This window comes from Dama dama, chromosome 22, assembly GCF_033118175.1.
Source record: "Dama dama isolate Ldn47 chromosome 22, ASM3311817v1, whole genome shotgun sequence".
NCBI lineage: Eukaryota > Metazoa > Chordata > Mammalia > Artiodactyla > Cervidae > Dama > Dama dama.
The window spans coordinates 51236427-51262034 of NC_083702.1; the positions used below are offsets into that span (position 1 = coordinate 51236427).

The window sequence follows — 25608 nt, forward strand, 5'->3', positions numbered from 1 at the left end:
CAAAGGGCTGTGTCTATACTGTCTAAAAAATACTCAGTTTTAATTGATGCTTTCTTTCAGAGCTGGAAATGCTACTTTGCTTAATTTCACCAAGCTGAGCTTCCTCTTGCCTCATTCTCTTCTGCCATCCTGGCCCGCTGACTCCTTGTGCCCTGTTCCTTGATCCTTCCCACCACCCTGCCACGGCTTTAAACACATCAACTTCCCTCTGTCTAGAACATTCTTTCTCTTCCTCTGCCTAAGGCCTACTCATCTTTCAGATCTTAGTTTAAACTTCATCAGGAAAGCCTTTAAAACTCTTGTAAAAACTGTACTAATCATCACAGAAAATAGCGCCAGCCAAGACTGGATTGTAATAGCTGATATGCTGGCTGCTATAGACTCCTGGATGTTTCTTTCAAGACCGTGCTGCTTTATATACCTGATTTTAAGAATTTTAAAACCAGAAGGCAGAATCCTTTCAAATCATGAACCACAGACGGCACTAGGATAGATTCGTATCGCTGGCTTCTGGGTGTCACATTTTGAGATATAAGCTTGCCTATTAATACAGTTACAGCTTTCCCTGACCTTACTCCAAAGACAATTTCCTTTTGCACTGCATTTCAAATAGACACCAGTGCAAGGCAGTGTACTGGAAGAACTCCTTTGCCAAGTTTAATGCCACCAAGCTTGCCAAATAAAGTCAGTAAAGTAAGTGCTGGCTGTGTCTATAGAGACCTAATGGCTATGTATTGGTTTTAGGGGCAGAAATTACAAGTTAGTAGGTAATGCTCCATCTTCCAAAAAAATAGATTAAAAAAACTCTGACACTACAGCATAAGTTTCTGCCTTTTTTAAAAAGGCATAATTTAAGTCTTCCTTGAGTGTACCCTTAAGTGCAAATGGTAGCAATTTTGTGTCTTACTTTTACACCTCTTTTCCAGGGCTCAGTTTCAAAGCACATCTGAAAAGACAGTCCTGAACCTTTAAGCATTGGGTAATCGGTGGCTCAGTGGTAAAGAATCCGCATGCCAAGAAGGAAATGCGGATTTGATCCCTGGGTCCGGAAGATCCCCTGGAGAAGGAAATGGAAATCCATTCCAGTATTCTTGCCTAGGAAATTCCATGTACAGAGAAGCCTCCTGGGCTATAGTTCAGAGGGTCACAAAAAGAATTGGGTACAACTTAGCTACTAAACAATAAATTGGTTGAAAACAAGTTGCTAGGAACAGACAAGTCATAACAGATAGTGCCTTTCAGCCAGGACAGGTATGTCAAAGGCCCATTCATGCATATATAATGCCCAATATTAGTTTTATAAGAAACCGAATCCTTTTTTCCAGACCAAAGCAATCACTAATCAACAAAAGTAATATTGGGGCTAATAGCCATTTAAGGAATTGGCAGAGCCATTCTTTTTTTCAGAGCCATTCTTTACTGTGGAGGTAGAGTGTGACTAAAACAATAGTTTTCTATACAATTCTATACCATAAAAGTGCTATCTCACAGGACAGTACAATGGAGAGAACAAAGCATCCTGTAATTCTGAATAGACTACAACCTATTATATTTCCTACTTATATTAGAGCAAAGGAAAGCAAATTTTAATTTCTACTTCCTTTCTGAGAGTAAGGCAGTCTAGATACCTTCAATAACCCCTGCTTTAAAAAACCAAATGCTGAAAAAATGTAAGAAACAATCTAAAGTAGTATTAAATAATATATTTTTTAAAAATGTTTATCACTGACTTGGCATGAAAGTAGAAGGCATCTGCAAAATGCCAAACTGAAGTGCAAACAGGAAACCTGTAAGGGAAGCTAGCACAAAAGCCCGCCTTTGCCATGAGAGTTCTGTTAAACTCTGGAGACTGGAAGCTACCAGTAGCTAGGCGACTAGATGTAAAGCCTGAGGCTCACTCAGGCCAGAATCTAGCTGAGCTACAACTTGAGAAGTGGGCAGGAGGAACCTGGCTGTTTGGTGCTGGGTGGCAGGGGGCTAAATCACTACCACCCTCCAATTCATCATCACTGGTGAGCCCTCAAGGTTTGCGATCTGAAATCAGAGAACCTTCAAGGCCATAATTGAAATCAGTCTCAGTGGCCCCTAGGTGTTTGGCAGAACAGACAAATTCTCCTGAAGATCTCAATTTCAGTCCATATTTCTTGTAATTCCTATTTTTTCCAAGGAAAACAAGTTTCAGATATCACAAAACAAGGGGAAATGGCACCATAAATGAAAAATGACAATTTATACAACAGACAGTACACTCACCCACAATGAATATTGGTATCAACACAAGAAAAATGAATGATGTATTGATATAAAGGAATAGAAGCATGGAAAATAAGAATAAGGAGCAAACGATGATATAGAAAAAGAACAAGTACATTTGGAAAACAGAACTCATAAAAATATAATAATTAAAAAACAGGAGGGGAAAAAATGAAAGATAAGGAGAAGTAGACAAAAATTTTAAAAAGATGATATGAGAGCATAAAAATAGAAACATAGAAATAAATTCAAATTATATTTGTAATCACAGTGGATGTAAATGAATCAAACTATTTGAAGTTTTCTGTGGTCTTGTGTATCAAAATGTGAGGCTAAAGAAATATCTAAGATACTGGGATTAACCAAAATATTGCTATAGTAAGTAAAGGTAACAACAAAAAGATGAAAGCAACAGCATTCACAGAGTCGCTACATAAAATAAAAAATTCAATTCACCAGGGAGATGGAAAAGGTCTAAGTTGGGCTTCCCAGGTGGCGCAAGTGGTAAAGAAACTGCTTGCCAATGCAGGAGACATAAGAGATGTGGGTTCAATCCCTGGGTTAGGAAGATCCCCTGGAGAAGGGAATGGCAAGCCACTCCAGTATTCTTGCCTGGAGAACCCCATGGACAGAGGAGCCTGGTGGGCTATAGTCCATGGGATTGCAAAGAGTCAGATACGACAGTGACTAAGCACTCATGAATGCATCTAAAAATAAAGCCCCCCAAAAAAGCAAACACAGCTTCAAAAGAAACTGAGAAATCTGCTAATAATGAAATCTTGAGACTCTTCAGTAAATAAGAAACCAAGTATAAGGTAAATCAGTAAAGAAGATCTGCACAGCACAACTAACAAATTTGATCTAATGGACACTATATTCAACCGAGGAATATACACTCATCAATGTACACATGGGACATGTATAAAGACTGATCACAAATCATAAAGCTAGTCTCAAATTTCAGATCTTATAGCTCATATTCTCTGGCAAAATGACATTAGATATAAAAATTAAGACAACTATAACCCACCCAAGCATTTGGAAATACATTTTTAAAATGACTAGTGGGTTAACCAGTCAAACCTCTCAAGGATTAATGATGAAAAAAAAAAAAGAGAAGGCATAAATTAACAGGAATGAAAAACAGTCATATGCTGTGGAAACTAAAAAGACAATATGGATAACAATATCAAGAAGTTTTAAACTATGATGAAATGGAGAAATCACTAGAAGAATTTATTAAATTTAATAAAACTGACTTGAAAATAACATCTTAATGATGTTATAACCCTCAAAGAAACGAATCAACAGTTTACATGCTCTTAATGACCACTGGCTTTAAGACTAGCTCCAATTTAAACTCTTCCAGACTGTTGAAAAACTCATTTAGTAAGATTGGTATAACCTTAACACCAAAACAGACAATGCAGGACATAAAAGGAAAATAATAAGCTGATTTCACTCATGAAAGTAGAGGCAAAAATCCTAAAGAAAATATTTGCAAGTTGAGTCCAACAATGTATTAACACACATACATACCAGGACCAAATTGGGTTTATCCTAGGAATTAAAGATGGGTTCAATATTAAAAAATCAACCATCAATTTAATGCAGTAACACTGAAACAATTCATCCCTTTAAATAAATGAGAAAAAAGCATTCAATAAGATCCAACATTCACTCATATTAAACTATTAGCAGGGGACCTCCCTGGTTTAAGAATCCACCTTGCAATGCAGGGGATGCAAGTCTGATCCTGACTGGGGAACTAAGACCCCACATGCCACGGAGCAATTCAGCCCACACACCACAGGGTCTGTGCCGCATGAGATCCTGAACGAGGCGAGGAAGATCCTTCAAGCTGCAACAGAGACTCGACGAAGGTAAATAAATAAATATTTTAAAAAATAAAACTATTAGCAAACTAGAAATAGAAAAGATCTCCTTAATCTGAGGACAGGTCATTCGTGGAAAAAAATAAAACATACTCAACTGAAATGTTAAAAGCATTCACTTTAAACTGGGACTGAGACAAGGATGTTCATCATCAGTTCTTTTCAACATCGTACTACAGGTCCTAGCAAGTACAGAATATAATAAAATTTTTTAAAGGGAGAAAGTTCAAGAAAAGGAAGAAAACTGCCACCATTCCAGATGATGTGATTATATAAAAAACTCAAAAGATATCCAATTACATTATAAGAACTAATGAAAATTTAGCATGGTTGCTGGATGCAAAATCAACACATAGCTACAATATATCTATAATCAGTAAGAACCACTTAGATTAGAAAGTGTAATTATAAGAAATTTACCACAGCATTAAAAAATACATAAAACTCTAGAAAGAAAACTAATATAAGACGTGAAGGCCTTTATGGAGAAAAATAGTTAAAGTTTATTGAGAGATTTTTTTTTAAAAATGGAGAAATACACAACGTTTTTGGATGGGAAGACTCATTGAAAAGACACCAATTTTCTCCAAGCTAATCAGTAAGTTCAATACAATTACAAAAGATAATACATATACTGGGAGAAAATACATACAACATATTTAAATGACAAAGGATGGGGATTCAGAATATATAAAGAAATTGTATAAATCAATGAAATAAAAGACATCAACAGAAAAATGGGTAAAAGACATGAACAGATATTTCACAAAGAGGAAACACGTTTATATATGAAAAAACATTCAATTTCATTAGTAATCAGGGAAACACAAATTAAACCCACAGTAAGATACTATATAATCGCCACCCAACTGGCAAATATAAAAGACAGTCAAGATTAAGTGTTTGCTAAGATCTAAACGTTTGCAATGACACTCAACCACTGCCAGTGGGAGCATAACTGGTACAAATGCTGCAGAAAACAGTTCAGCATGACTAAGTAAAACCTGCTTTCTGGAGCATCAGTTCTCAAATTTTACTCCAGAACCTCTATACAGCCTTAAAAATTATTAAGGACCTCAGAGAGCTTGTTGTTCATGTGGCTTATACTTTTCAAAATTTACCATATTAGAAGTTAAAATAGACATTTTCAAAACAAAAATATACAGGTACACCTTTGATAAGCTGTCAGAGTGATGTCGTCACATATCTGGAAAACATTTAAATGTGAAAAATGAGAGTGAAGCAGACAAATAATGTTTTAGCACTCTTATGAAAATCTTTTTGCCTTCACAGACTCCCCTCTGAAGGGGTGTCAGGGTCCTCAAGAGTCCCTGGACCATATCTGAAAACAACTGCCCTAAAGAACTCTTGCACATGTACACCAGGTGACATGTACAAGTATTCACTCATTCCTCAGATATTTATTAAGCATCCAGACATTGTGAACGTGTTAAACAAAATCAGATGAAACGAAACAAAACCCCTGCCCACATGGAGCTTACACTGTAATTGGCAGAATGCTCAAAGCAGTGTCATTCAGAATAGCCAAAACTGAAAACAATCCAAACCTCCATGAATAGGGGAACAGATAAATAAATTGCGTCACAGTCATACAATGGAACACTATACAGTAGTGAAAACAAATGAAATACACTTACACGCATAAACATGGATAGGAATCTCAAAAACAATGTCAGAAAAAGTCACAGAAGAATATATAAAGCATGATACCATTTACATATAAGTTCAGAAACAAGTAAATCTAAATAGTATATTATTAGGGATACATAACATAGAATGCAAAGCCATAAATAAAAACATGAGAGTTGTTACCAAATAATCCAGAATAATGTTCACCTCATGTGGTATGTGTGGAAGGAAGGCAAAGTAGGGGAGCTGTATACATCTGAGGGTATTCTAGTTCTTAAGCTGAAGATGTGTGATCATTTTATTCTCATCAAACGTTTTAAAAGAAAAAAAAGGTTATGTGATACAATTTCACCAACAAAGAGAGGGGACATCTGATATTTCAGCCACTGTTCTGCATTGCAAATTAGCCAATTACTGTAACTGGTGGGGAAGAAGTACACAGTAATAGGAAGAAAGGAATAAATACGAGCTATTCTTCACAGAAGTTAATTATGTTCCCAGAGAGTCAGGATCTAATGAGATGGCAGTATTACAGTTCTGCTCTGCCAAGTTGGTTCAGCCACTGGCATGATTCTGGTTAACCAGTTACTTTGTTCACTGGGTATAATTATTTGTATAAGTGGAGAATAAAATGATAAGTGATGCAAATCCCAAAATAAACTGAGAAAGACATTGACTCTCCTGAATTCTGTTGACTTTCAAAAGTACAAATTCCCTTTGGCATATTCTCCTAATAGTGATTTATGTATTAAGCAATCGAAAAATAAAGTGTATGGTAGCTACTGGCTGTTTCTCCACACTGGTCAATAATAGGTGCCCGAGTTGGTCACAAGTGTCATAACAACTTCGCAATCACGTCTCTGCCAGGGTCATCACCAGCAGTGCCATTTTGCAAATTAAACAAGGCACAGTTAAAGTGCAATGTAACCTGATTGAGGGGATTAACTATACATTTTGGTATTCAATCTAGAAATCTGAAAGAAAAAAAATCTTGAAACACTGGATCTATGCCTTGTACCCAATAACACAGGCCAAAGTTATTATCTTGGGTTAGGGAGTTGGTACAAGAGGTGAACTAGGCCTGGAAGCAAACGGCTGGCAACACATTCCCAGGAAATGGACAGCAGACAGAGTATCCTTTAGGTCCTATTTCCCCAACCAGGTTCCAGTCATTCAGAAAGTTACAGACATCACTATGCTATTTTTAAAATCCTAGGCTGCTTGCTGCAAGACCCAAAATCTTACCCATATGTGAACTGGAATGGACACTGCCACCAGGAAGTGCTAACTGCAACTGGCAGCAGGATGATTTTGGACCAAGCAGTTGACAAGACCTACAGGGTCTCACCCACTCTCTTATATGCTATGCTGCCTTAAGTAGCACACCCACACCTTTGTTAAATCGGATGTAATTATTATACCTGTAGCTTTGCCCTCCTCCTTCAATAAGAAACAGAGAAATAGGGAGGGGACTTTCCTCAAGCTCTTAAGGAACTTCCACTCTGTCTTTTCAGAGAGGAGGAGGAATGGATAATTCCCTAGGTCAGAGCTGGACATTTGCTGGACCATGAATTGCTAGTGGACAGATTACTCTTTGTTCAAAAATAAACATTAGCTGCTGCCCTATACAGATACAGAAATAGAAGATACAGAACTCTATTTTGAATGAGACTGGTACAGCTTTTTCTTTCATCGTTCAGTTTTTAGAATTAATTTTTCCTCCCCAGAATGTTGTAGTTCATGTTTTCCCAGGCTTGATTTTTAAAAAGTCTTTTCTGAATTACAGAAATGCATAACTATATCAGAACTCCCAAGTATAACTGGGAAACCTGGGAGGAAGGTGTGCCACTATCATCTTATTTTCAAGTAAAACCCTCTGTCCTGTGAGCTCAGAGGTGACAGCAGTGACCGGACAGACTCCAGTGCGGCACTGATGCTGGTGCCGTGTCCTTCAGCAGCTCCCCGTGCTTACATATTAAATAGGCAGGTAGCTGCTTCTGGACAATTGCCCATGGCTTTCCTGTGTGGAAATCAGAGAGACTGACTTTGGAAATATTTTTAGCTCATTTTCCTTATCATCCAAAATCAACAGAAATCCTGATCATTAAAAATCATTATCCAATAATGCACATATCCAGTAATGACAGATTTCACTAAATGCTCAGATCTTTCTAGATCAAAGAATCCCTCTTGACATCTATACACACCCCTATTAAATCCTTTTTAGCCTAATAAATAAGTAAGATATCTCTTCCTTATCTCTTACTTCTCTTAGGAGCCTAAGTAACAGCAGGGTAGAGTAAGACAAAGGTGGAGCTTGTATTTCCTCCAGAAGCTTATTAAATCTGCTAAAATCTCTTTACCTTTGAAAGCCTCCCTTGCACTTTGATGCAATTTGAGAAGAGGAGGGGGAGTAGGGAAAGAGACATAAAGGTGACAATTTTCTTTAATCATTTGTTAAAATATTTAAGTGCCAGCTAAATGGCTGATATGGAAGAGAGATAAAAACCCAATCTCTGCCCTAAAGACCTACCACCTGGCAGAAGGAGAGGAACAATGCTGACAAGTAAGGGCACAACAGCTTTTAGGCTGCTACGACAGAAGACTGGACGAAGGGCAGTGGGGGCACAAGAAAAAGGAGTCAAATCTGCCTAGAAATAAATTACGTCAGGAAAGGCTTCATCAGATTGGCAACATTTACGTGAATCTCTGGAGACAGGTGGAAGTGGAAGAGAGGACTGCAGACAAAGGAGGTACATAAGATGACAGAGGGCACAGTTTGAAAGAAGCTTAAAAAAGGTGAAAGTGTCAAGTTTAAAGCATTAAAGTTTCAAATGATAAGATTAAGTACAATGAAATAATTCACTGGATTTGGAAAATAAGATGTTATCCCTGACCTCTGCTACACCCATTTTGATGGAGCAGCTTGGACAGAAGACGGGCTGCTATGAATTAAAATGAAAAGCACAAAGAAAAAAATATTAAAAGTAAACAAGACCAAAAAAAAAAAGAAACGAAACATGACAACTAGGTTAATCTGTTTCTTGGAGCCATTTGCTTTTTTACTTTCAAGCATACTAGTTTAGCTACAATAAAGGTTAGAGAAGCTTTATATTTATATCAGAAAAGGACTCCCAAACACAATCCACTAACTCATTAACAAGTTTTTAGACACAGTTCATTCTTTATGTGCCAAAAAAACTGATGCTTTTGAATTGTGGTGCTGGAGAAGACTCTTGAGAGTCCGTCCCTTGGACAGCAAGACCAAACCAGTCAATCCTAAAGGAAATCAACCCTGAATATTCACTGGAAGGATGTTGATGCTAAAGTTCCAATACTTTGGCCACCTGATGCAAAAAGCTGCCTCACTGGAAAAGACCCTGATGCTGGGAAAGATTGAGGGCAGAAGGAGAAGGGGGCGACAGAGGATAACATGGTTGGATGGCATCATCAACAGAATGGACATGAGTTGGAGCAAACTCTGGGAGATAGTGCAGGAAAAGGTGTGCTGCAGTCCGTGGGGTCGCAAAGAGATGGACACAACTTAGCGACTGAACAACTAACAGCAACATTATTTACAAGATTGCCTATATCATTTTAAGTGATTTATACAAAATCAACATTTCTACAGATTTACTATGCCATCACTAATTTTTCTCCCATGTAATTCAAAATAAATAACACCTGTAACTGGTTACAGTAGAGAAGGTGCTTTATTTTACATGTCACTGGTACATAGTACATAAAACTGTCTAAAATTAGTCTTGGAAAACATAACTGTCAGTTACTTATACCTTCAATGGTCAAGGACCAAGTCTATTTTGTAACCTACTTCATTTAAGATCAGATGACTACAATACTTTTAAATACGAACAATCTCTTCATATCCAATGTTACAAGTTATTTTTATGCTACAAATGCTGCAATTTAAAATAATATCTCCAGTTATACAGACCATATCTCTGCAACAAACTCTGCTAGTCTACAAGTCTTTGAAATAATGGATCAACAGTTTGACCTTCTTACAGATGATTACATTTATGTGATTGGGGCTCATACATGCAATCAGATTATTTCTGTTGTTTGTTTGTTTTTTTAATGAGGGTAAAAGTGAGTTTATAATACCCTACTTCTAGTTAAGTTGCCAAAAAGTTTACTAAACTAAAATGAAGTCAGTACAATATTTTAAAAAACATAATTCTAAGAGCGTGCTACAGAAAAATCTTTTCACTACTATGTAAACCATAGCTGCAGAGTCCAGGAGGACTGTGGCACAAAGACTTGTGCGTCTGAATGGCTTATTCAGCTAGGAGGAGTAAAGAAAGTAATCTACCTCAGTGTACATCCTCTTACGAGAGATATCTGTATGTTATAACCCACTGCAACACCAGAGGATCTTCACTTAGAAAATGTGCAAATCATAAGAAGCTAAATGCACTTCTATTATTTATCCCCATCCATTCTCTTCATAAACATACAGCTCAATGATCTCTTATTAACTATTAATGTCAAAGCCACAGAGATTCCTCTATGGCATCTTTCAGTCACCAACCATTTATCAAAGGGATAAATGTGACTAGAAGTTAATGTACAATTGTAACAAAATGTTAAGAATTTGGGCTAATTCTCAAAGTAAATCCCTTGGTATACAAAGACTCCCTTTCTCTCTAGAAAATAAGACATATTTTAGAACCACAGGTTCATATTCACCTGCTAGTCTGGAACAGAAGAGGCATTTAAGCAAAGTAAACTAAAAAACAAAATACTAAATAGATAGAAATGTACACACTCAAATATTCTGTTCTTTGCTTAAAGTCAACTTATTCCTTGTCATTAAGAGAAGTGCTTCAAGATGCAAACTGTTAATGAAGAGAATAAGGGGTTAAAAGCCAGACCTTTTCCTAACAAAGCAAGTAGATTATAAAATGGGCTTGAAATATATACTTACTGTAACTTTCCATTCTTACTCTCTTTATAACTAAACACACACACATACACAACAAACCCTAGCATTTAATATGTGCAAAATTGCTTACCATTTATTTTAACTTTGGTTAAGTACTTCTTTAGCCTATATCAGACATATTATGGAAGCTATACAAATGATTACAAACATAATAATGAGGTAAGTTAAAATTCTACTAGTGCAAAAAGCAAGCATATGAGTTAAACAAATGCAGAATGAAGCTCTCACCAAGGCAGGTGCTGGGCTAACAAACCAGAGCAGCCCCTTGTAAACACTGTCTGTAAAGTACACATTTAGAGATCAAGGATTCACATAGCCACAAAAAAGGTATGCTAACAACACCACAGTAGTGCATTTATTTTACCTTTAGAGTTTGGAAATCTCTCAATAGGTGTCTAACAGTTTGCATATTTTCTTCAAGAGAAACTTAATTAGTGAAGACACATTAATTACAAATACTGTAGTATAAAAATCCCAGTTCTTTACAAAAATTATATATTAAAATATTCTATACACTTTAAATTAGTAACTGGAACATACATACACATCAGTTCTGCACAATCAAATCCACCTTTGCTGGGAGTATTATACATGAAGTCTGAGGACATAGCTACTCAGTCAACTGCAACTGGCAAAAGGTTACCTGGTATAAAAAGGACAGACCTGTCCTCCTGCAGTTACTGCAGCTTGGTCTGAAATGTCTTTTCTGCAATTATTGCTCTATGTATTTATTCTGGATTCGAATAGGCAGAGGAACCATGAAATTCCTAAAAGGTTTAAAATAAGTCACCTGTATATGTATATGAATATAATATAATGCCTATATGTTATCTTTAAGGTTATAATGGAACCTGAGGAAGCTGTCTAATGCTTATATTTCAGTTGTAAAAAAGTTTATACAATTTCAAGGTAAAAACAATGCAAAAATAAAACATTTAGAGCATTTACAAAAATCTTACAAATGTTTAAAACACTATTTCAAAACTCATGTCCTGTTAAGGTGCTTCTTTCTTTCTGTGATAAGGAGGACATAAAACTCTGAATTTTAAATTATGAACATTTTAATTTCAGCAAAAGCAAAATTAGATCCATTAAGACAGATGTTAAAATATTTAGGGATAAACTTCACTTCTAATAAACATACTGAATTTAAGTGCTGAAAGGGACCTTAAAGGTAAACTTTTTTTTAACTCCCTCATCTATTAATCAGGAAACTGAGGGCCAGCTAAGTGCTTTGGCCAAAAATATATTCCAATATATTAACCCGGTTTGAATCAAGAAAACCCATTAATCTTTTTGTATGTTGCCATGATTCTTGGAAAATGATAAAAATTCCAAAGCAGAGTTTCTGAACTTGCTTCTTTTTTTAATTTCTTAAGCTCTGTGCTAACTGTAGATAAACAAAGAAATGAATCAAATGGCTACTAAAATCAGTATTACAAATATTATCCAGTAGAAGATAGTTTCTAGAGGACCACTGCTTGATATAGAATAAAGTGAGAGGGAATACTCCAAGCTGGATCTTTTCAGGGTAGGGAACATTTACCATATAAGACAGCACAGTGTACAACAGCCAGTTACTAGAATCATCTCAGTAACTCTAGGATGACTGAGTTACATGGCCTTTATAAAAGATATTGGGGTAATAAAGCTTTCTAGCTTTTATCTTAATTTTACTATTTTTCTTTATAATAGAGCTATAACTGTAGGGAAGAATTCATATACTGATTTTCAGAGAGGCTTTGCTTCTTTTCTACTTTTATTTGGATCTAGAATTGAGCAAATACATTTTAAGAACAACTTACAAACTCAAATTCATAACTGCTAGAAATACAGTCAGAGAATACTCTTTTAAATGACAAATCTCCAAAACCAGTTACTAATAAATAATTATCACAATAGCTTCAGTAAAAAAAAAAAAAAAGAAAATCAATTTAAAGGTGCTTTTTTATTGTTACCTTGAAGCCATCGAACTTGTGTAGCTGGTCCATATCCCTTTTCATTCTTTGCTGATATCCTGAACACAATGGCAGGCCTGGATGTATAATCAATATGTGCATTTGCAAGCTGCCCAGCAGTTACTATACATGATGTCTTAAGACCACAATAAATCCTCATAAACACAAGTTGACTTGGATTATCTTGTATTTGTGCTGTGCGGATAGCCAAGTAGGCTGAATATTCCAAAATATTTCCAGAAGGTGAAGTTGGAGGTTCCCAGGAAAGATGGATGCCCTCGACATTCTTGAAGAGAGCAGAAAAACAAAAACAGATAAAGGTTCTGAAGTTTTCTCTAATAGCACTTATTATGTTATCTTTAGAACACAAGATGCTTTTCACCAAAGTAACTGTATCAAATGTTACAACTTTTGTTGTTGATTTTTAAAACTTTATCTTACCTGGATCTGTAACATTTAATTTATGCCCTTTTAAAAAACTTAACTAGGCTTAACTGTCTGCCTGTACACCCAAAGAAAGAGATCTTTCTTATCTGAAAGCAGAGCTTTTCTTCTCTAAACAGAGGTATGATCTTAGGATAAAATATAATCCAATTAAATGCCAGGTGGCACAATGATGAAAATCTGCCTGCCAATAGCAGAGACGCAAGAGACACAAGATCGATCCTTGAGGTAGGAAGATCCCCTTCTCAACTAGGAAGGATAGGAAATGGCAACTCACTCCAGTATTCATGCCTGGGAAAGTTCAGGCATGGACAGGGGAGCCTAGCAGGCTACAGGCCACGGGGTGGCAAAGAGTCAGACATGAATGAGCGACTGAACACACACATTAAAATTCTCTAGCATAATACTTTTCATTTCTATAACAAGAACAAAATTAATGTAAGAAGCATACACAGATCTCCCTGACTTTCCAAAATTTGGATGCTGTAATTCTGCTTGAAATTTGGGTCCTTAAAGCTGTGGTACATATACACCATGGAATATTACTCAGCCGTTAAAAAGAATTCATTTGAATCAGTTCTAATGAGATGGATGAAACTGGAGCCCATTATACAGAGTGAAGTAAGCCAGAAAGATAAAGAACATTACAGCATACTAACACATATATATGGAATTTAGAAAGATGGTAACGATAACCCTATATGCAAAACAGAAAAAGAGACACAGAAGTACAGAACAGACTTTTGAACTCTGTGGGAGAAGGTGAGGGTGGGATGTTTCGAAAGAACAGCATGTATATTATCTATGGTGAAACAGATCACCAGCCCGGGAGGGATGCATGAGACAAGTGCTCGGGCCTGGTGCACGGGGAAGACCCAGAGGAATCGGGTGGAGAGGGAGGTGGGAGGGGGGATCGGGATGGGGAATACGTGCAACTCTATGGCTGATTCATATCAATGTATGACAAAACCCACTGAAATGTTGTGAAGTAATTAGCCTCCAACTAATAAAAAATAAATAAATAAATAAATTTTTTTTAAAAATTAAAAAAAAAAAAGAAATTTGGGTCCTTAAAGATACCATGCCCAGTAGTGGAATTGCTGGATCATACAGTAGTTTTATTCCTAGCTTTTTAAGAAATCTCCATGTTGTTCTCCAAGAGGCTGTATAAATTTACATTCCAACCACGAGTGCAAGAGGGTTCCCTTTTCTGCACATCCTCTCCAGCATTTATTATTTGTAGATTTTTTGATGATGACCATTCTGACCAGTGTGAGGTGATACATCATTGTGGTTTTGATTTGCATTTTTCTAATAATAAGCAATGTTGAGCATTTTTTAAATTCCACTACTGGGCATATACCCTGAGAAAATCATAATTGAAAAAGACACATATACCCTAATGTTCACCGCAGCACTACTGACAATAGCCAGGACATGGAAGCAACCTAGATGTTGTTCATCGACAGATGAATGGATAAAAGAAGTTATGGTATATGTGTACAATGGAATATTATTAAGCCATAAAAAGGAATGAATCTGAGTCAGTTCTAGTGAGGTAGATAAACCTAGAGCCTGTTAAACAGAGTGAAGTAAGTCAGAAACAGAGAAACAAATATCATATATTAACACATATCTAAAAGAAGTCAGTCCTGAACATTCATTGGAAGGACTGATGCTGAAGCTGAAACTCCAATACTTTGGCCACCTGATGCGAAGAACTGACTCATTGGAAAAGATCCTGATGCTGGGAAAGATTGAAGGTGGGAGGAGAAGGGGACAATAGAGGGTGAGATGGTTGGATGGCATCACCGACTCAATGGACATGAGTTTGAGTAAACTCCAGGAGTTGGTGATGAACAGGGAGGTCTGGTGTGCTACAATCTATGGGGTCACAAAGAGTCAGACACGACTGAGTGACTGAACTGAACTCATGGAATATAGAAAAATGGTATTGATGAACCTATTTGTAGGGCAGGAGGAGAGACTCAGACATAGAAAACAGACTTACGGACAGAGCAGGGGAAGGAGAGTGTGGGACTAATTGAGAAAGCAGCACTGAAATATATACATTACCATGTGTAAATCCAATAGCTAATGGGAAGTTACAGGGAAATCAGCATGGAGCTCTGTGATAATCCAAAGGGCTGGGATAGGGTGGGCAGTGGAGAGAGGTTCAGGAGGGAGGGGACATGTGTATACCTATGGCTGATTCTTAATGATGTATAGCAGATACCAACACAACAATGTAAAGCAATTATCCTCCAATTAAAAATAAATACATTTTTAAAAATATCATGAATGAGGACTTCTCTGGTAGCCCAGTGGCTAAGACTCTGTACTCCCAAAGCAGGGGGCCCAGGTTGATCCCTGGTCAGGGAACTAGATCCCACATGTTGCAACTAAGACTCAGCAACATAACTACTGAGCCAGCACTCTAGAGCCCACGAGCCGCAACTACTGAGCCCATGTGCCACAACTACTGAAGACCCTGGGCCCTAGAGCCCATGCTCCACAATAAGAGAAGCGATCACGATGAGAAGCCTGCTCACGGTAATGGGAGAGTAGCCCCCACTCACCGTAACTAGAGAAAAGCCCATGCAGCGACAAAGACCCAGCACAGCCAAAAATAAATAAATAATTAAAAAAAAAAAGACTCAGCACAGCCAAATAAATTATTTTAAATAAATATATATCATGAGTGATTAGCAAAAAATATTAAAAAAAATTTTAATCCACCCCTTTTAGATATCTCTCATTTCATCAGACACTAAAAGGAATTTCTAAACTGATAGTTTTACTTCATGTACAAAGTTTCACTAATTTAAATCATTAAGTCTTGACCTGATGTCTCACCTTTGAAATTCTGACTGCAGAAGGAGCTCCAGGAAAACCGGGAATACAAGTTTTAAATTCACTGATTTTGCTGAAAGGGCCTATTCCACAACCATTGATGGCAGCAACCCTGAATCTGTATCCTGTGCCTGGAACAAGATCTTGTTTCTTAAGTAAACTGTAGTCAGGTACGTCTGCATTTCCTATCTAAAATGTAATATATGCAAAAGTCAAAGAAAAGATGCAATTAATTATTTTTCATTGAATAACAAAACTTTTAAAGAATGAATTAAGTTTTAGGGTTGTAGTGCACATTATTTATTTTCTTCTTTCATACATGGAATGAACCCCCTCAAAACAAAAGAAAATAAGCCCACAAATCGGTGATTCTCATCCAGAGGAAAAGTGCCTTTCCAGTTGAGAGTCACTGGTTATAAAAAGAAATATAAAGGTATTCTGCACATCAAGAATACAGAGAAAAGAGAAAAAAACTAACCACTATTAACAAACTAACAACTATCTCCATGTAAATTTAACTTGGAGTAGAAATCTCAGAAGATTTACTGTCAGTCTAGCCAGGAACGACACCTTTTGGACATAGGCAAGCAAGCTTGATAGAAAAGAAACAACTAGCATGTAGCACAGAGCATTTTAAAAATTAATATTCAGCAGATACTGAATAAATATTAAATTAAATAACCAGATTGCCTACTCCAGGTGGGAAGCTCATAACACCTACAACTTTTAGTTTTTACATCACTACATCACTGTGCCAAAGTTTCATCCCATTTTTAAGGGAGTTACTCCATTTCACAGATGAGGAAACTGAGTCTCAGTGAGGTTAAACAAGTGATTTGTCCAAGGTCACACTGTCAAGTGCTGAAACTGATGAGTCAAACTCAAGTTTACTAGCTCTAAATTTTATGTTTCCTTCTTTTGGGAAAGACAGATAGCTACCAGGCCCTTAGATCCAGGTATTTCCATATATATATGAAATCAAACTACAGCCAGAAATTTTGTTAGACATAATACGAACACAATATTAACCAGGATGTCTATTTTTGTTAAGAATTGGAAGATTCAATATGTAAATGTGGGACACCAGAAAACAGAGAAACTAAAATATAAAGATAAATGTTATATTCTCGAGATATTTGTAAGATCTTTGGGAGATTCAAACCTGAATATCCATTTTGTTGGCAATTCCCCCTCTGCAATTCCCATTCCAGAAAAAAGTTAGTTCAGTATGCTTTGGAGCTGTTATCTATTTCATAATTCTTAGAAGGTTAATGTCTCATCTATATATATAATGTCCTAACTGTATTCAATAGTGTTAAGGGCTTTACATTTCTTAAATTATGAAATTGGGACTAACAAAAGTTCTAAGTAAAAAAAAAAAGTTCCGTTCTAAACACTCCAGGTTACAACATTAGAGATACTTCAAGAAATCTTTATCTGTACTGGCCAGACTGTATCATTTATGACTCAAAATCCAACCCAATGAGTGTATAAGACTTTTTAAAATAACCTGCTTGTGATATATTCTATAAACAGAGCCTTAAAAAAGAATACGGTAACTATATATATATATATATAAACTCTCAATTATAGGTAGTAAACAGATCCCAATTTCACTCATTCAAATGTCCTGAATCAGGATTACTTAAAGTTCCATGTTTAAGGCTTATAACTAACAGTGTAGAAAACACATCAATAGCTACCTTTGAAATGCTTTGCTTCCCTTTTGGCAGCAAATAAAACTGGCTCACCAAAGCTGTATTATTTTTAAAAATTCCTACATCACACCACTGTCGTTCTCCTGCTTTCACCATGGCCACTGGATTTGAAGGAGTCTCTTTCTAATTTCAGAGAAAGAAAAATTTATTAAGACTCTTACTGAACATACAAGAAATGCCAAGATTTTTTAATAACTCCATGCAGTGATCTACAAGTAGGTATATGGGTAAACACCACAACATTAATAGATCATAAGTAAATAAACTCTTAACAGATGAGGTCAACTGACAGTGAGACAGGGATGCCAATTCAAACACAGGGAGTGACAGGCATTCTCCAAGTCAGTAGCTCTGTGCTATCAACCTAGCTGGAGTTAGCATGCTTTCCAATCAGTGATACATTAAAATGCCAGCTATTTTATAGAATATTGTCATTTCAGAGACTCTCTCAGAAAATGTAATAATCCCTTTAGTGTGACATTACAACTCACTCCAAAAGGAGCAAATAAGGAAAAATTCATGGCAAGCTGGCTTATTTCTAGATTCAAAAACAACTAGCAGAAATTCAGTGATCTTTGCACTTGAAATACCTGTGATTCTCCAAACCTAAAAGGAGAAAAAATGTTCAAACTAAAGTGCAATTTGAATATAATTCAGCATACACTAAAGAGGAGCAGATTAAACAGTTGACATTTTTATCTTGCTTTAACAAATAAACTTCCTGTACCTTAAACTACTTTTAGTGATAAGTGAATTATACTTATCCTTTTTAAGCCATCTTCTTTATAAATGAGACACTGTTTCCAGAAGCTCTAAACAAATATGTACTTCAGTTACTTATTTCTGTCTTAAATATATAATAGCAGAGGTACATGCTTATAATTCACAGTACTTGTTATTGAGGCTATCATACATGACAAAGTGAGCTAACCAGAGAGTCTTTAAGGTTTTTAAAAGAGAAATAGCTTTAAACTTGTTAAAACGATCTTCAACAACTTTTATAAAACAACTGGCTCCAACTGCAACTATAGATACCATTCCAACTGATGCACTGTAAAACAAATTTAAGAGAAAAAAATCATTTTAATAATTCTTCTTTGAGAAGAGTTATTAGAACACTAGCGCTTAACATTCTGGAAAGGTGAAAGCTGATGAAGGTAAAGACATGATCAAAATCCACAGAATCATGACTGAAAGAAAACTAAAACTACAGACTATTCTTGAAGGTTCTAAATGGTAAATGTTAGGTTAAATAAAAACTCTTGCTCATAGCAATAAAGTTGAAATGACGGATAATTTAAAAATATACAAAACCACATATATGTATTATCTTCCTGTTCATCCACTTGAGACAATCTTATATCTGTGAGGCATATTCCTGGCATTTAAGTTTGGTACCAGGCAGACTAATTCTGGCCTTCCACCAAAAAGTCCAATGTTAGAGATTGTTAGGATATCCTACAGGTATGTCTGACTCAAAATTGAAATATTCTGTTGCTCTCCTATTAAGCAGCCAGCAATAAAACCATTTTAAGTTTTATGTTCTATAACATGTCCTTTTATTCTTTAAATTGTTAAGTAATTTACATATATACATATATCTCTGTATATACACACATTTCCAATTATGAAAGTTAACATTATAGAAAAATACTGAAAACATAAAGAAGTAAAAATTATCTTTGGCCCCACAACCTGAAGAAAATCATCTAGCACTGTAGTGTAGATTTGTGTGGACTCATGTGAGAGTGTGAATGTATGTACTGTGTGTTTTTAATAAAATTGGGAATGCACTATATATATTATTTTTTTATCCAACTTTTTCCACTTAAGATTATACTGTGAACAGTTTTCTCTTTAACCCTCCATTTTTCAATCTGTGTCAAGTAATTACTAAGAGGATGCCCAAGAGCCTTTTCCTGAACTTAGGTTGAAGTTGCTCAGCATTTAAAGCGTATTCAGCCATCAGTAAGCAATCTCATCTGCAGGGCACATACTTACAGAAAACGGCACCATGGCAGCATGTGCCTCCACACGGCTTATCTTAGTTGCAGGCAGTGCACACGTTTCATCAACTAAAAATCAAACAATTCATCAGATAAGACTTATATAGTCACTGAGCAAACAGATACATTAAAATATAACTTATAAATATGCAAAAACAGCCAGAGAGAGAAAAAAAATCACAACAATTAGAAATACGGACCCTCTAACTTGAACTAATTCACAAAGCTCAGTTTTCAAGGATTTGATGACTAGCTGGAACTTCAGAGAATGAAATACAATTCCTGTTGCAAAATCATAAAATAAGAATTTACAAAATCAGAAATTGATCAAGCTATAAGAACTCTTACTCCATAGCATAGAACTAATTGTTTCTAAGGAAAAAAAATTTTGCTGAATAAACTCATGGTAGGAAAGATAAAGTCTGACTGTATTACAGTGCAGCAGAGAATATATTATATAATGATTTTAAATGAAATGCCTTTATCTTTTTATATTCAATTCAATCCAAGATGAAATGCAATTCCCATCTAAAACAAATACGTTTGCTGAATTTCTATACAAAAATGGCTCAAAATACAGTATGTGAAACACATTTCAAACCTTCAGCTTTGGTACTGAATGTTGTTAGTGAAGTTTCATCTTTAACAACTGCCCCATTTGTACTGGATGATTCAGTTTTAATGGTCTGCTGGGTTACCATAGTTTGTGCGCTGGAAACAGTACTGGATACAGAAGTTTCAGGGATTACTGTTCTTAAGTCCAGGCAACTACTTAGAACACCTATATCTGCTGAAGTGTGAGGACCTAAAATTAAAGGGAAAAGATTAACTATTAACAAAGGAATATCTGCAAGTAATTGCTGTATCTTAGAGTTCTTGTCACCCAATTCGAGGCATTTTCAATTTTAAAATCATTAAACGTGAACACCACAAATGTCAGCCATATGACTTAACCATTAGGCATAAAATATCAAGATTTAGAAAAATAAAATGCATCATATCCATGGATGTTCAACTTCTCAGCTCCTTCGTCCATTCTAAACCCTGAACCACTGTTCTTAAACTCTACTCAACCATAGATCAAATGGCTGTCCTAAACTAGAAATGTGTTTATGACTCTGCCCAGTCCCTCTGTCTTCTCTTCCATTCCAGAAGATGACCTCTCTCCTACGGTAAGTTTAATCTATTCTCTTGTGCTCTTGGTCCCATTCCTTCCCCTGTATTTTGGGATCCTCTCTTATCAATCATTCCTTTCTCTTCAGGGTTGTTTTCAAATTCTTCTGCAGAAGTTTTGGCCCTCAGTCTATACATATTATCAAGTCTTCTCCAGTCACTATCTTCCCTCGCTACTTTCCTTCAGAGCAGTCTACTTTCTTGACCACCCCAATCTGATTGAGCACACCACTCTAAGGAAATGGCTCTGACAAATGTCCAGGGATACTTAGCTCTAAGGGATACTGATCAATTTTCATTTACTTGACCTTTCTGAAATATAAACAATGCTGACATACTTTTTTTGAAGTTGTTTCTGTCTAAGACTTGTATTCACGCATGTATGCATCATAAATGTATAGTTATAAATGGTAATACCCACTACAGAGGTAAAAAAATATGATACCAATTTTTTTGATTCTTTGCCTAACCTTCTTGGAAAGCCTTTTCAATCTCTTTAGCTGACTTTTCTTGTCCAAATGACTCTTTAAATGCAGGTATTTTCCAAGCCCTATCTTGTCTCCCTTTGCACATTTCCCTGGTGCTTTAGCTACCATTTACAAATCATACGTCTCTCAACTATGTATGTCCAAGGCACAGTGTCAGGTCCTGAGAATCCATCAGTGAACAAGTCAGAGAAGGTCCTTGTTCTTGTGGACGCTAGATATTGTTAACTTTGAAATTTATATTTCCAGCCAAGAACTGCCTTCTAGACTCCAGACCTAACTATCCAACTGCCCATTAGAAATCTTTACCAACATGTTCCTCAAGTGCCTCAAAAACAGCAAGTTCAAGGTTGAACCTACCTTATTCCCAAATCTGTTCTTGCTTCTGTATTTCTTATCCTAATGAAGAGTATCATCATCCACTGAATGTTCAACCCAGAAAACTGGGAGTCATGTTCGACTTGTTTTCATTTCTCATATACAACCAGTTTCCTAGTCTAATAGGTGCCACTTTCTAAAAGTCTCTGAACTAATGTATTCTCTCCTCTCCATCTCACCCACTGCTTTAGTCTCTATGCATCTCTTTAAGTCCTAAAAGAACCTTCTAACAAGTCTCCCAAACATCTCCTATAATAGCTCTTCCTGATGGTGAGGCTAGAATGTCCTTTCCAAAATAAAAAACAAAAACTAATCATGCCACTCTTTCACTTTTGAAAAATACCAGCTACTCCAACCTACAGAGGAAAAGTCCAATCTCCTCTTGTTAACCTGAGACTAGCTAGCCATTCATTTACATATTTGAATATCTACGATGTGCCAGATACTGTCATTGTATAATCACTCGTTTCCCCATTTGCCTAATATTAATTTTATCCAAACTGCCTTGTAAGTAGGATTTAGAGTACATTAGGACCCTAAAATCTCAAAGGTCATATTTGTTTTCAAGAGTGTAAACTTCTTTACATGATGGCCATAGAAAATAACTATAAAAATTTAAACTGATATCTAGTACCAAGCTTTTATAATTCTGACCAAATGATTCCCTTACATCAGCAAATCAACAAAACAAAGTCTCTCCTCTTCCACAAGTAATGAAATCAGAAAAACTATAGGAAACTATTTTTCTTGAATATTTTTATCTACCATGGGTTCTTAAAGAAAAATGGAAATAAAAAGAATATGTCTTGTTATTTACTGAAGAGGGATTAGCTTTTTATTAACTGTCACAATTTTTTCAAATTAAAAATGAAGCCACACATTACTATGCCAGGGATATATCAGAATAAGATTTATAAAGTAATTTTAGATACTGAAATCACAGGTAACATTTAATATATCACAAATGATATCAGAATATTCAAATTAAAATCTTTTAAATATAAGAGCCATCAAATTATAAGCTGTTTCATGCATTCAACAGGCTAATCAAGAGTTCTCATAAATGAACTATCCTTCTGAGGATAATACAGTTATTTGCTAAACAAATATTTATTTATTTATTAAGTGACTACGATTTGCCAAGCATGGATCTGGGTGCTGGGGAAATATATATGAATAAGACAGACAAAATCCTGACCCAAAATAAATAATTACAGATAGTTATAGGACAACAGAATAATGGAACAGTGACATTGAACACACTGGGCAACCTCACATGGCATATAAGAGCTTGCCTCATTTAAATTCTGTAGTTAGTAACTAATCATCACTATTTAGGTGAGTTCTTGCTTGGTATCTTGACATCATTTTAATTAGGGTCAATACGGTAAGTATATATCATATTTTGAAAATGGATCCAAACTATGTAACATTTACTTTTTCAAAGACTCTAAAATTCTCTATCATTATAAAAAGCTTTAGCTTTATTTTAAAATGCCATCTTTATACCTTCATTTTTCCTTAGCATATCCACCACACAACTATTATGATTAGAAGCATTAGCTGCCAAAGATGAATGTGAAGAGGCATTAGAATCAGTTGATGCTTTGAGATCTGGTTTGTTTTTCACTGAAGTTCCTTTCATGGCTGTATGTTCAGATTTTACACTGTTCACTATTTCACTGATCTACAAGAAAGAAAATAATTTATTGCTGCGAGTAATGTTCAATTAAATAGACATATATGTAAAAACGAGCAAAATAATTTACAACTTAAAGGCTTTTGAAAATAAATTCTACAAAATATAAAACAGCTTACATTATAGTCTTATTTTGTATAGTATTATTCTTTAAATTTTATAATAGCTTAAGAAAACAATTTCTTTCCACTTAATATCCATTCTCAAAAGATTAGTTCTGAAGGGAAAAGGAACAGTAAATGTTGAGGGAATAAAATTTATATTTTACAAGTGGTAGCTAGTATTCAAGTAAATATGGACAAGCTGAACCAACCTAGACAGCACATTAAAAAGTAGAGACACTACTTTGCCGACAAAGGTCCCTCTAGTCAAAGCTATGATTTTTCCAGTAGTCATGTATGGATGTGAGAGTTGGACCATAAAGAAGGCTGAGTGCCAAAGAACTGATGCTTTTGAACTGTGGTGTTGGAGAAGACTCTTGAGAGTCCCTTGGACTGCAAGGAGATCAAACCAGTCCATCCTAAAAGAAATCAGTGCTGAATATTCTTTGGAAGGACTGATGTTGAAGCTGAAACTCCAATACTTTGGCCACTGGATGCAAAGCACTGACTCCCTGAAAAAAACGCTGATGCTGGGAAAGATTGAAAGTAGGAGGAGAAGGGAACGACAGAGGATGAGATGGTTGGATGGCATTACCAACTTGATGGACATGAGTTTGAATAAGCTTCGGGAGTTGGTGATGGACAGGGAGGCCTGGAGTGCTGCAGTCTGTGGGGTCTCAAAGAGTCGGACATGACTGAGTGACTGAACTGAACTGAATAGGTGACAACACCCAAGGTACTGAGTTTAACATTCTGGTCAAATTTTCTTCTTTTTTTCAAATTTTTTAAACAAGATTAGACATGTATACTAAAGATGTTATGTGTGTGCTAAGTCACTCCAGTCGTTGCCAACTCTTTGCAACCCCATGGACTGTAGCCTGCCAGGCTCCCCTGTCCATGGGATTCTCCAGGCAAGAATACTGGAGTGGGTTGCCATGCCCTTCTCCAGGGGATCTTCCCCACCTAGGGATCTTACGTCTCCTGCACTGGCAAGCAGATTCTTCACAACCTGGGAAGCTCTTACTAACGATCTTATGACTCCTAAAAGAAAAATCTGTTACATGAAACCTTCAAGCATACAAATTATTTTGTATGACTGAGTTTTCCATATAGGCATCAAGATTTAATACACTCACATATCAATATTCTTCACCATTAAACATTTTAGATAGCAATCTTCCTAATCACCTGTTTATTTTCTTAAAAATACTATAATAAACACATTTAAACCTTTCGATAATTCAAATCACCAATTTACACTGGTGATATCAGTTCAGTTCAGTTCAGTTCAATTCAGTCGCTCAGTCGTGTTCGATTCTTTGCGACCCCATGAACCGCAGCACGCCAGGCCTCCCTGTCTATCACTAACTCCCAGAGCCCACCCAAACCCATGTCCATCGAGTCGGTGATGCCATCCAACCATCTCATCCTCTGTCATCCCCTTCTCCTCCTGCCCTCAATCTTTCCCAACATCAGGGTCTTTTCAAATGAGTCAGCTCTTTGCATCAGGTGGCCAAAGTATTGGAGTTTCTATAGCAATAACTACAGGTCTACTGAACCATAAAAGTGATCTGGCTTCATTCAAATACCCCAATATCGCCTGCCTCTTTTTAGTTACCTGTTTTTTGTTACTTTACTGTCTCTATCTTTAATGTCAATTAGAACTATATTGTCAATTACAATTTCTCATGGCTCAAAGGATACTTGTTCATAATATGCCTTCTGTGCGGTGCTCAGTCACTCAGCCATGTCTGACTCTTTGCAACCGCATGGACCGTAGCCCGCCAGGCCCCTCTGTCCATGGGGATTATCCAGGCAAGAATATTGGAGTGAGTAGACATTCCTTTCTCCAGGGGATCTTCCGACCCACAAATCGAGCCAGGGTCTCCTGCTTTGCAGGCAGATTCTTTACCAGCTGAGCTACCAGGGAAGCCCAAGACACACACTACCTCCATTCTAATTGATGGTGATTATGCTATTGTTAATAAATGATGATGATGATATCCACAATCATTAGGGACCATTATAC

General features: G+C 36.2%; 1 protein-coding gene across 1 annotated transcript in view; it reads right to left on the bottom strand.

Moving 5' to 3' along the window:
- Positions 1-12505: 12505 nt before the first annotated feature.
- HCFC2 (host cell factor C2) overlaps positions 12506-25608 on the bottom strand; it is a 42174-nt gene continuing 29071 nt past the window's right edge. The window contains exons 10-15 of the mRNA XM_061125483.1: positions 23289-23466; positions 20345-20548; positions 19739-19812; positions 17723-17860; positions 16023-16208; positions 12506-13008 (exon numbers count right to left, since the gene is read on the bottom strand). Coding sequence (XP_060981466.1) covers positions 12694-13008; positions 16023-16208; positions 17723-17860; positions 19739-19812; positions 20345-20548; positions 23289-23466 — 1095 coding nt within the window. The 3' untranslated portion in view covers positions 12506-12693. The remainder of the gene's footprint in view (positions 13009-16022; positions 16209-17722; positions 17861-19738; positions 19813-20344; positions 20549-23288; positions 23467-25608) is intronic.